General features: G+C 31.6%; 2 protein-coding genes across 6 annotated transcripts; one reads left to right on the top strand and one right to left on the bottom strand.

The window, feature by feature from the left end:
* Window positions 1–108: 108 nt before the first annotated feature.
* Window positions 109–4,839, top strand: LOC107429427 (DAR GTPase 2, mitochondrial). Of its 5 annotated transcripts, XM_048475004.2 has the most exons (9): window positions 547–685; window positions 1,173–1,209; window positions 1,507–1,611; window positions 2,220–2,297; window positions 2,849–3,029; window positions 3,213–3,283; window positions 3,615–3,711; window positions 3,905–4,110; window positions 4,466–4,839. In XM_048475004.2, the coding sequence occupies exons 3-9, from the start codon at window positions 1,573–1,575 to the stop codon at window positions 4,703–4,705; spliced, it is 912 nt and encodes a 303-aa protein (XP_048330961.1). In that variant the 5' UTR covers window positions 547–685; window positions 1,173–1,209; window positions 1,507–1,572; the 3' UTR covers window positions 4,706–4,839. The 5 variants fall into 5 exon arrangements, with proteins under 5 accessions (XP_015895596.2, XP_024930470.2, XP_048330960.2 ...); XM_016040110.4 differs by lacking the exon at window positions 1,173–1,209 and having other exon boundaries at window positions 109–685; window positions 2,876–3,029; XM_025074702.3 differs by lacking the exon at window positions 1,173–1,209 and having other exon boundaries at window positions 109–685; window positions 2,861–3,029.
* Window positions 4,840–5,830: 991 nt separating this feature from the next.
* On the bottom strand, window positions 5,831–8,505 carry LOC125422828 (two-component response regulator ORR24-like). Its single transcript, XM_048475005.2, has 3 exons — window positions 8,428–8,505; window positions 6,727–7,821; window positions 5,831–6,539 (listed from the first exon to the last, which is right to left on the bottom strand). The coding sequence occupies exons 1-3, from the start codon at window positions 8,473–8,475 to the stop codon at window positions 6,273–6,275; spliced, it is 1,410 nt and encodes a 469-aa protein (XP_048330962.2). The 5' UTR covers window positions 8,476–8,505; the 3' UTR covers window positions 5,831–6,272.
* Between the last annotated feature and the right edge of the window lie 3,866 nt (window positions 8,506–12,371).

The following is a 12,371-nucleotide window of genomic DNA, read 5'->3' as shown; positions in this document are numbered from 1 at the left end:
TTTGTTTTTGTTTCTTTTTTTTTTTTTTTTTTTAGTAATGATTGGAGTTTAAATTCTAAATATATATATATATATATATATATGCACCAAGAAGGTGCTGCAGGTAGTGCTTGTTGACTCTGGGGAAAATTGATGAGTCTAAAATCAATGGATGAAATAGATGTTATACACATGTTACCCTTCATCAACTTAAAAATATATAATTAAATAAAAATAATCTTATTTATCATCTTCCCTATTATTAATTTTAAAAAAATATCAAGTTGTGTCAAATGAAATTTATTTTTATTTTTTCTAGAAATTAATAATTAAACAGACACTTTTTTTTTTTTTAAAACTAAAAAATAAAAAATAAAAAATAAAAAAAGAAAAAGTGAAAAACAGGGAGATAAAGAGAATGAGGATGAGGAACTTCGTTTTTAACTTTTTATTCAGTTTGCAGCAGAAATAAATAGCCTTTTGATAGTTAGTCTAGTCCCCTTGCGTGGCTTTTTCATTAACTGATTTTTAAAAATTGCGCGCAAAAATGACAAAGGCTAGTATAGCAAGACAATTAGGCAATGCCATTGTTGCCAAAAACAGAAACTCTGGAGGATGGTACGGCCCTCACATGGCTGCCGCTTCACGAGCCATTCAGGAGCGCATCCCATTGGTCGATCTTGTTCTCGAGGTTAGAGACGCAAGGGTACGTAATTGATTTCTTTCTTTTGCTTCAGTAATGGGTTTGATTTTTACTTGACGTTTGCGGAACGTACTCAAGCTGTTTGATGAAATTTCTCACTTGCATTTTTGTGGGTTTTCTTCTTCTTTCTTGGTTACTCGTGACTTGGAGTTTGGGAGTTTTGGTCACCACTGAGTGGAAATATATCGAGGAGAAGGTGCAAAGTGGCATCTGCATTTGGGTTTCTCTAAATTTTCTAGGGAATTGCTTCTTGCTAACGAATTATACATATACATGCTAACTCGTCTATAAATTTTATAATTTTTTTTCTTTTTTTTTTTTTTGTCTTTTACACACAGAGGGGATTATGTTATCTGAGTTTCCTTTCATCACTTGATCTTTTCCTCGATGATAGTTTTTTTTTTGCATTCCTCTTAAAGCTACCTAATTATCTTATCTAAAACTGTCCATTTAAATGAATGGGATGTATTTCTACTGTTATGGATTGCAGGAAATAAAAGGATTTGGGCGTCAGAATTCTATATCATGTAATACCTTACCACTGTGAAACTGAATTCAATTTTCTTGCATGGCTGGAAACCTTTTTTTTTTAACTATAAAAAGGGTGGAAGAAGATTACTTACAGTTTTAAATGGAAAGAGTTAAATGATTGGTTTCATATTGCAGCATCAACTTCATATAATATGGATATATATATATATATATATATATGTGTGTATATTTTTCCTTTTAATTTTTATTGGAATTTGTTATAGTTATTATTACTGTTATTATGGGGAATGGAAGAATTAAACATCAATAATAGTTTTCTTTTTCAACTTTAGATTCCACTGTCCTCAGAGTATGAACAACTGAGGAACTATTCATCCACCTTAAAACGAATTATAGTGATGAACAAGATGGATCTTGCTAATCGTTCACAAATTAAGGTCAGTTGTTTCTCGGTTGCTTTGCTTTATTGATGCTGTTATTTATTCGATCATGAAAGATTCAAGTCTTACTCTTTGTCTTGAACTATCATTGAAACTTTTAAAGGTGTAGCTCTGGTAATTATGTAAATGAGAAATGTTTGAGAGTTTTGTAGGCTCATGTTGAGTTGGTCCACTTCAGGGTAGAAAGTGGGCCTTATGTGTCAAGTTATCGCATAACACACTGTTAACACTTCCTCTCATGGTTAGGATTGTTGTGGATAGAAAGTGAAAGTTATATAAGTGTCACAACAAATTGACAAGAAATAGGGATCAGTAAGATTTGAACATAAGACCACAGACAATTAGAACTTTGATACCATGTTAAGTTACCACTAATTCTAAAATCTTAAGCTGTTTGGAAGTAGACTCACTGTGTGCATCAAACTAATATGGTATATGCTTAAGCAATTTAAACAAAATGCCCAGTTAAATTGATGGAAAGAAAAATGGCAAACTAGAAAGTGTTGAGTATATGTACGGTACAAACTTCTATAAATGCAATTATTATATTCTTATTAATCAATCTTATTTGTCTATGTATATCCACATTTTTGAATCTTTTAAAGGAGTGGGTAAGCTATTTTCAGCAAAATAACTGCCTTTCTTATGGAGTCAATGCCCATAACAAGGAGAATATCAAGCAGGTAAATGGGATTATCTCTCTGTCTCTCTGTCTCTGTCTCTCTCTTCTGACTATGCCTTTGCATTGCTTGTAGATGTGAAACAATAAAAAGAAAGCTCATTAGTTTTAGACTTCTTTGTGCATTGCTAAGAGCATAGCAAATGAGACAAACCATTTCTACAAGGTTATCTTGTATTAACCTAAAGTCCATTGCCCTCCCTATGCTATGGCTCTCTTTTTATGCGTGTGGTGTGAGTTTAGATTTGCACGGATAGGGATCATGAAAATTTCTTTTAGAAAAGTAAAATTCTGGGGGGAACTTGATGCTTTAATCTGATTTAATGGGAAAACAGAACAAAGTCCAAAATATTTGGTGGGTCTCCAATTTTTATTGACTTTTGAACATGTCTCAGATCATAAGCATTGCATCTTAGTTTATATGTATATATACATATATTTTCGGGTTAAAGTTAACAAGTTTGCGACCATGTACAAGTCTATAACCACAAGGTATTATCCTTTTTATGGTTATTCTCTTTATCTGGTCTTAGCCTGATTTCATTTGTTTAATAGCAACTGGGTAAGGTTCACTTGTTACAGTTCTTGAACTTCTTACAAGCCCGAGTGAGGGAATTGAAGAGAACAGAGCAACATTCTAGCTATACTACAACAATATTGCTTGTTGGGATTCCTAATGTTGGTAAATCAGCTCTTGCCAACTCCTTACATAAAATTGGGAGGATTAGTGCAGCAGGTGCCTTTTCAAATTCTATTGGACAAAAAATTTATTGATTATTCTATTTTAGTGGAAGTTTCTTGGATATGAAAATGATAATTGGATCCCTTATACTTTGTACTGGAAATATTTTGGATATATATGTATATTATATGTATATATATATATATATATAACTTTTAGAGTTCTGCTGTTTTGTAGAGAAGGGAAAGTTGAAGAATGCTACAGTGAGTCCACAACCTGGTGAGACAAAAGACATAAGCAGCTTGAAGGTGTGTAGTCCTTCTCTTTCAAGACTTTATGTTGTGATGCTTCAATGGTAAGAGCCTGTGCAAACATGCTTTTTAGCACTTATGGTAAGGCTGCAATCTTCATCTTGAAGGTCCTATTTAATTTTATATTTCATTTATTGTTTTCTACTAGAGGAACTATATTTGGATTGGAGTTTGATTCCTTTTAGCTTTACCACAACCTAGTGGGCATAAGAGAAAGAAGAACCTATAGTTTCATCATGTTCTATCTCTTTCCTTCTGCTGCATGTATGTCTGTTTCCCTTGTATTCAGTTTGTCATTTAACATTTGAAATTTCATATTAATTAACAGATTGGAAGCCATCCCAATATTTACGTTTTAGATACCCCAGGTGTTTTGCCTCCTGAGATTCTTGATGCTGATGTCTGCTGCAAGCTAGCTTTAACAGGTAGTACTACACCAATAGCCTAGTTTACCTTTGATAATTTTGAAGATGAGTTCATGTAGCTAGTGTAACACAGTAAATTTTTGTACCCTCACCCTGTGGTTGACCTGTACAGGTGTCTCTTGAGTTGATGATTCTATTGAAAATGCCCAAATTTCTATCATGCTATGCTGAGGTTTTCAATTTCCAAATGCAGGAGCAATTGGTAACTGTCTTGCTGGGGAAAAAGAACTCTCTCGTTATCTTTTGACTATTTTAAACTTGAGCGATGAATACAAGAAATGGGCAAAGTTGGCCGACCCTAAGAATGGGATTCCAGTAGCAGACCACAAAGCAGAATGCTCAGGCAATTTTGAAATGGACATGAAACGAAAAAGGCAATACCCCACAGATCACACACAGGTATGAGCACCTGTTATGATAATCTCTAACTGTTTTATAATAAATTTCTGTAATCTTTTTGGTTAGGTTTTTTTTTTTTTTTTTTTTTTTTTTTTTTTTTTTTTTTCCCTTCAAAATATAAATTTGGTCTTTATAAATATAAAAAAGAAATGCTTCAATCTGAGCTACCACAAAAATAACACCAACAACCAAAATAATAATAAATTTTCACAATGACAATAGCACATATAATGGTTAAGAACATGTATACCGGTGGAGATCTGGTTATAACATAAATAGAAAACATGCTTTAGCTTTATGGTCTCATCATTACATTTTCTTCCATTGAAAAATGTTATTCACGAGTTCCATGCAGGATTTCATAGTGAATAGTGTTCGTAAAACTCTCTTTGAGACAATATCATCTTTCGATGGTAATTTGGATGATGAAAGGGAATTGGCTAGGCTTGTTGATGCAGAGATCTCAGCCTTGCAGAAAGTTTTTCAAGTTCCTGAGAACGTGGGTGTGGATGCTCATGATAAAGTTGCCTGTAAGTTATTGAATCTTTACCGCACGGGGAGGCTTGGACACTATACTTTAGATTGTATCCCATGACAGCTTAAGAATTGAACTATATTCTCTGATCTTTGTACTTAATCAACAGTATTTATTCTTTCACACTGATTTTTGTAAAGTATCACTTCTATCGAGCAATACATTCAATCCAAAGGTTACATTTTCTTTTTATACTTTCTTTGATTTTTGTAAAATAGCACAGAAATAGGAAGCAATCCAAAGGTTATATCTTACTCACATATATATCTTCTTGGTTATAAATTATAGCCACTAGGGAGTAGAAGCTGTTAAAATTTAAATCCTATTGTGTCATTAAAACCACATTATAAGCTTCAATGATAGCACCGGCATCCTAGTCTTTAGCTTGAGGCTTGAAACTTCTAGATATGAGTAATGTAATGAAAACTGGATCTGGTCTTACCAAAAATTGAAGATCATAATAGGGATTTGGAAAATACATAACGATTTCATTCATAAAAAAACATGCATTCAGGTGATAGAGTACTCAAGTTGTAACTTTAAAACATAAAATCCCAGCCAGGAATTAAAGAAACGTCAAACTAAGTCAAGTGAAGATAGGTGATCTGACAGTTTAATTTGTAAAGGTTCAAATATATCGGACTAACAGCTATATAACTTCCAGTTCTAATCAAGAATTGTCTTGGGATTGCTCGCTTATATGTTCGTTGTTGCTGAATAACGAGTCTGGAAACTCCTCATCCCATTCCTGCAAAGCCAAATGTCTATCAGAGATTTTCGCAAACATTTGTGTACTGAATTCCTTCTTACCAATAAATGCGAAATGAAGTTGGTACGTAGAACAACATACCTGATCAAGCAGAAAGTTCTTTTCTGGTATCTCATCCACTACTACACTCTTTCCCTTGGGGTCAACATCCATCAGTTCTCCACTGCCTTGTTTCTACGGACAGCACATAGAGTACTTTACAAAAAATTGTGGAAATTAAAGTATTTGCTTAAAACATTATAATTCAAAATATTACTGTTGCTTATTTCAAGTTTATAAGCGATAAAATTAATGCTAACTTATCCTGAAGACACAAGTTACTTTCTATTAAGAAATTAATATAAATGATAAGATTTGTATAAGCTAGAAAAAGAATTTCATATGTAATTATGTTGAAAATTACGTAGCAACTTATGTTTAGACATATTGCTAAACCAATCTAAATTATTAAATAATGTTAACTAACAAGAACTTATCAAGTAAACTACAAGTTGCATGCTTAGGTTAGATTTGACTAAATCAAATGATAGTTTAAAAAATAAAATAAGTTAACATAGCATAAAACTAAAGTACTTAATGATCACTTAGACTACGTAACATAACAATTTCAAAGGTTGGGAACTTAGGAATAATAATTATTAGCATGTAAATATGTATTTAGTATTTTCCATGGGAGGAAAGAATGAAACTTGAAGGAGATAGGATATCACAAAGGTTTTATTTATATAACTGAGTATCTGCATTTACTAACATATATGCATTTAATTAAAGTCACAAATTATCAAATTCTAAAAAGTAAATGGTCTAAATCTTTGCATGTAGAAGTGAAAATCTTTGGATTCAGAGTTGCATTACTCTTCATAATTTTTTTTTGCACTGTATAGTTGATTTTAAGTAAATTACAGAAACAAAGATATCATGCTTCTTAACGAGTACTTCAGCAATATATAATATGATATGATGTCTCCTGCTATCAGAAGGGAGGGGGGGAACAAAAATTGGAAATAAAGTAGCTGTTACACTTGCCTGGTCAACTGATTCTTTGTTGATCAGCAGAGCATTCTCTTCGACTTGTCCATTTAGACGACTGTAATCAGAATTGTGGACTTCATTCCTACTTCGTTTCTGTAGAAATTAAAACCAGTAAATTGGAAACCAAGATGTTGTTTTCATAAAGTGTGGACGATTACTTCATGTGCTATAAAAAAAAAAAAGATCATCACCATGCATGCAAGCTTGACCAGATTTGTTATTTTGCATTTTCCATGGTAATAATATTGTAGAAGTGAATGAATTAAGCATCTTTACATACCTGACAAGGAAATTGGAAACCCATTTGCTGTGAAATGGTGTTAGTAATTTCTTTCCCACCAGATAGGTTCAAATAAGTCATGTTGGTATGAGACTTTGAAGACGGAAGGTCCATTGCATTTAAAATATAGTTATTGTCTAAATTATTAAATAGACCATATTGATGCGGTTGCAATGGGGTTTGTGCTGCGGTGTTGTCTTGGGTGTTGGCTTTTGGAAGTCTTGGAGTGAACTGATTTGCATTCGGAAAGCCAACTGAAGATAAATCTACTCTTGGAGGCCAATTAGTGCTATAAGATCTGTTCCCCATCTGAGCTGCAGTCATGTTGCCATCATAAACACCATTCATCAGACCAAAGGAATTGTTAAAACCAGCTGAATTCCCACATCCATTTGACACCAGAGAAGCCTTTGCAGCTACATTTCCACCAGAAGTATGTTGGATTCCACCCAAAATATTGTTGGAGTAAGTAGGAGCAGGATGATAACCATTAAGAGATCCTGTGTTCCCATAATTGGGGGAAATGTAATTGGAGTTTGGAGTTCCTGAGGATGAGCCGAAGTTGTAATCCAATGATCCAGCAGTAGTGTTGAAAAGTTGTGGATCTTTTTGAGTTTGTTGTTGGTGAATCTGCATTGAATTTGCAGTAGTACCATTCATGAGTCCATTTTCAGCTTTCACGGCTTCATATGGAATACGTCCACCGACTGGAAATTCTGTTCCGACATTCTTTGGTTGAACTCCATTATTAACTGATGAGAAACTGTTTTGTTGGAAAGGATTTGCAGTGCCAAACTTAGGCTGCTGGCTCAGAAAATCAAGCTGTCTGTATCCAAACTGAGGTACAGAAGTGCTCCTAGAAGCTCCCTGACTATGGAAACGTCCAAGGCCAAAATTTGCAGCACTAAGGTTCAAGTTATTATCCCTGAATCTCAGTTGCGATGATGCTCCACCTATTTGATTCTGGCCAGGAAATCTTGTGTTGAGGATCGTTGAAGGATGGTTTAATCCAATGTTCAAGAATTTAGCCTTAGCAGCCAAGCTGTTTGCTGCTTTAGTTCTCTCTGCCACCTTTTTCAAGAACATCCGGTATTTCTGCAAAAATACCGAATGGAATTATATCATCAGAAATACAAACCATACAAGGGTTCTAATCAAGCAAACTTCTCAATGGTATATATTCTTGAAACACAAATTTATATTTGTTAGCTGAACTTTTCTTACCAAGTTCTAGTGCTCTGCTAGCGTATAGATATAGAGATATTGTAGTTTCTTTTTACTCAGTCAAGAAAATTAACTATCAATAATGTAAAAGAGCTTGTAGAAATGTACGTTTTCATGATTAATAGTTTATCAATTATATAAAGATCTTTTTTTTCCATTTTTATATCGATCATATTTCTTAGGAATAAAAATACATAGATAAGAGGAAAGTTATATATATTATATACAATAGCATGAATACATATTAATGTTTTAAAGGCAGGGTGTTTTATTGTTCACGTCGAGAAAATGGATAAGCTTCAAGGTATTTTTCAAGCCGCGTGCTATCCGTATAAGTTTATAATTGAAAATTTAACATTATTAATATAAATTATGATCCTAATATATAATTTATTTACCAACAATTAAAATTACTATGATAATTAACTTGGGAAACATATATATTGAATAATAAATACTAGTCTATTGAAAGCAAACCTGCAAATGACTGGCTACGTTTTCTCTGGTTAATCCTTGCACGTTCATGGCCTCAAGAATTTTCTTTGGAACAGCCCCTACAAGAAATTGACAAGAAGAACCCCAAAAAAAAAAAAATAATAATAATAATAATAATAATAATAATAAAAGAAAAGAAAAGAAAAGAAACCATGAAATGGTTGTAAAGTACCACAGAGAATTAAAAGAAAAAGAAAAAAAAAACCAATTAAATAGATAGAATATGGCAGGAAGGAAATTATATAGATTATAGATGGAGAGATTGATGAGGTACTTACTTTCTAGGCCTATAATATTAATGGCTTCCAAGAAGCGAGCTTGAAGTGTATTGGTCCAAATGACCTTGGCCTTTTTAGCAGTAGGAGTATTAGCACCTGGATCATACTTATGATGATGATGATGATGTCGTTGTTGTTGTTGTTGTTGTTGTTGTTGTTGTTGGTTACTACCTTCTTCTATTTTCCTCTTTGAAGAATTAGTGGCAGAAGAAGAAGATGCTAAATTATTCCTACTTTCACCATCTTCATGATGATCATGATTAAGTGTAGGTGATATTGAATGATGTCCAGCAGCTAAAGCTAATTCATGACGATGACAGTCATCAAGATTATATGTAATTTCTTCAAAAAAAGCAGGTTTTTTACCCTTCTTAGAAGTGACAACATATTGCCAAATGTTTTTCAGATCATTCAGGGAAATTGGTTTGACTATATAGAGAGCAACACCACGCTTCAGGGCCCTAAGCATCACACTCTCTCTATCGTCTGCCGAAATCACTGCACGTGGCGTCCCAAAAAGTAATACATAAATGTACCGTCAAGAATTATATATATATATATATATATATATATGGAATTGCTACTGCAAGGAAATCACCAACTTATCTAGGTTTTTAGATAAAACTTTATTTGAACAACGCATATTTTAAAAAGTATACATGTGTATTTTATTTCATTTTATATATGTTGTTTTACATAAAAATTTATCTAGGATTCTTAATTATATAAGAAAAATTATACAATATACATATATATATATATATATATAATTTGTAATTATAGGATTTATAATTAAATGCTGACTTATCAATGGCAGCTTGAAGTCGTCCTGGACTCTCTTTTGCATTTCGAAGCCATCAATTTGAGGCATATGAACATCCGTTATAACCAGATCGAAATCGCTCTTCTTTACCCCAAGAGTAGACAAAGCGTGGAGTGGGTTTCGAAATGTAACCACTGATAGAATCCCAATTGCAACATAATTAATACCATTATATATATATATATATATATATACATTGTATTCTACTATTATAAGAATAAAACATACAAATTAAATAATTTCCTCCAAAAGTACGACTCAGTGTCTCTCTAGTTATGAACTGTAATTAAAGAAATATGTCAAATGGATATTACATTAATTACATGCATTAATTTTATAAATCAACATATATATTAATTTACTGTGATTATGAATAGCTACTTCAGATTCAGAGCTTGGTATATACACACATACATACATACATACATACATACATAAAATACAGAGATCGCAATTTCTATAATCTAATTCTGATCCAGTGAATGTGAAAAGGTTGAAATAAAAACCATGGCAAAAGTCAATTAAATGAGGTCTAATTTTATTTTTAATTAAGGAGCTTCTGGCACTGCTACTTTTTGCATCTCCAACGGAGATCTAGGCATGAAGTGCACCTGTACAATTGTTGAGGTGGAAAATTTGTAGAAAAAGGTATAGCATGCAAAAGATTTCCTCTACCATCTACAAAACTATGTAAATGTATAAGAATTGCAAATTTTGAAAATGGTCTCTGGCTCATAATTAACTAGAAAAATTATATTTATATATATATATATATATGTATATATATATATATAAATATATATATGTATATATAGAATTGCAAATTAAAGAAAAAAAAAAAGAAGGTATTTGGCTCATAACTAAAAAATATAAAAAAAGGATAAATTATATAAGAAATGCAAATTTTGAAAATGGTGTTTGGCTCATAACTAAAAATAAAAAATAAAAAATGAATTATATAAGAATTGCAAATTTTGAAAATGGTTTTTGGCTTGTATATAATAGAAAAGTAAAATAAATAAATAGATAAATTATATAATAATTGCAAATTTTGAAAAGGGTTTTCAGCTCATAGCTAGGAAAAAAAAAAAAAAAGAAGAACTAGAAAGAGAATATATATATATATATATATAAATTTTTCTCTATGGTATGTCCTTGGCTATGAATTTCAGGGATGGTATAAATTCTAGGTCTACGGAAGAAAATATTTAGTACTTTTCTAACTATTCCTATCGAACTAGATTCTCAAGCTTTCATATGTAAATATCAATAATAAAGGTCACAAGAGACCAAAAATGAAAAACAAAAAATTCCTCTTATATCATTTTTCCCCAAACTTTTCCATTTTCTTTATAATTTCCCTTCTTCTGTAACAAACAGAAATGGAAGCCTTTTATTAAGTTTTTTATTTCTCAAGAGTTAATATATATATATATATATATATATACACACACACAGATACCTTCATGTTTCAAAATCTTAAGCAAGCCAGAAATGACGGCAAGAAAAGTAGCATCATCGTCCACAACCAATATACGAAGAGAGGTTGACATGGTAAGGGGTTCTTCATCATGTTCTGCTGTTTCTGTCTCACTTTCATCCATCCTTTGTCAATCACACCTTCAATGTTGCAACCTACACTGCATTGAAACGATTGAGAACCACTGCTAGCTGGTTATGTAAAAAGAAGGCATTGTGTACATATATAAAGAAAAATAGAGAGAGAAAGAGAGAGAGAGAGAGAGAGAGAGAGAGAGAGAGGGAAAAAGAAGAAAAGAGAAAAGGAAAGAAAGAAGGAGAGAGCTTTTTTACACTTTTTTACACTTTTTTTTTTTTTTCTCTATTTTACCTGTTTATCTTGTTAGCTAGTTTCATTGATTTCTAAATAAACTGAGTGCAGTGTTATAAGATGTATTATGAAGCTAGCTACCATGTAGTTATATATATATATATATATATATATATATGTATATGTCCTTCGCCCCCCGAATTTCTACAGCAATTAATGTAAAAAATCTAGAGTGAAAATTGACATTTATTGCAATTTACCATAAATAAGAGCTTTATTTTTTTATTTTTTATTTTCTATTTTATTATTATTATTATTATTTTTACATTGATCCTTAAAATTGTAATCTTAAGATTATCCTTCCCAATTTAATGTCTTTTCTATTCATTTTAAAATTTAATTCTTCTTTTATAAATGACTATTACTTTTATTTTTTTTCCGTCTCATTAACTTCTTCGTTGAGGCATATATTTGAAATTTTTAGTTTAATGTTTATCACAACACTGGCAATTTTGAAACCCTTTCGTTTCTTGGCTTTCATTGTGTAATGGTCTAATCCATTGCTTATGCTTCTGTGGGCAAAATCGTATTCCTGATCATGATGTTCAGAAAGATTTCACAAAGTGTTGGCCAATTTAACTTAAAAATATCAATTTCCAAAATGATTTGGACAACATAAAAGATTTTGCCATACCAATTTTTTGGTATAAATCTGTTTAGATAGTTCACACATACAAGAATAAAAATTGATCATATAATACACACAAAAAAAAATATTTATATATATATATATATATTATACTTATACGTATGTACGCAAAGTGCATGTATGCATGTAAAGGTAATGAATAAATTAATTATTTTAAATAGCATTATATGTATGTGTACGGTTATGTACATACATATATATATATACATGTATTTATATAAGATATAAATATAAATACGTACATGTAGGTTTTGCATGTTCGCATGCATGAAGATACATATATATATGAGCGTGAAAATATCGGTTTCTATACAAAATTAATTTGAT

The sequence above is a fragment of the Ziziphus jujuba genome, chromosome 5 (genome assembly GCF_031755915.1).
Source record: "Ziziphus jujuba cultivar Dongzao chromosome 5, ASM3175591v1".
Lineage (NCBI taxonomy): Eukaryota > Viridiplantae > Streptophyta > Magnoliopsida > Rosales > Rhamnaceae > Ziziphus > Ziziphus jujuba.
This window is presented reverse-complemented; position numbering and strand designations above follow the sequence as displayed.

Excerpts from the sequence above, each read along its gene's own strand:
- LOC107429427 (XM_048475003.2), top strand. The coding sequence starts at position 527 with ATGACAAAGGCTAGTATAGCAAGACAATTAGGCAATGCCATTGTTGCC. Across the intron at positions 3,030-3,212 it reads TGGGAGGATTAGTGCAGCAG|AGAAGGGAAAGTTGAAGAAT; the intron begins GTGCCTTTTCAA and ends GCTGTTTTGTAG. Across the intron at positions 3,712-3,904 it reads CTGCAAGCTAGCTTTAACAG|GAGCAATTGGTAACTGTCTT; the intron begins GTAGTACTACAC and ends TTCCAAATGCAG.
- LOC125422828 (XM_048475005.2), bottom strand. The coding sequence starts at position 8,475 with ATGAACGTGCAAGGATTAACCAGAGAAAACGTAGCCAGTCATTTGCAG. Across the intron at positions 7,822-8,427 it reads ACGTAGCCAGTCATTTGCAG|AAATACCGGATGTTCTTGAA; the intron begins GTTTGCTTTCAA and ends GTATTTTTGCAG. Across the intron at positions 6,540-6,726 it reads GTTTCCAATTTCCTTGTCAG|AAACGAAGTAGGAATGAAGT; the intron begins GTATGTAAAGAT and ends TAATTTCTACAG.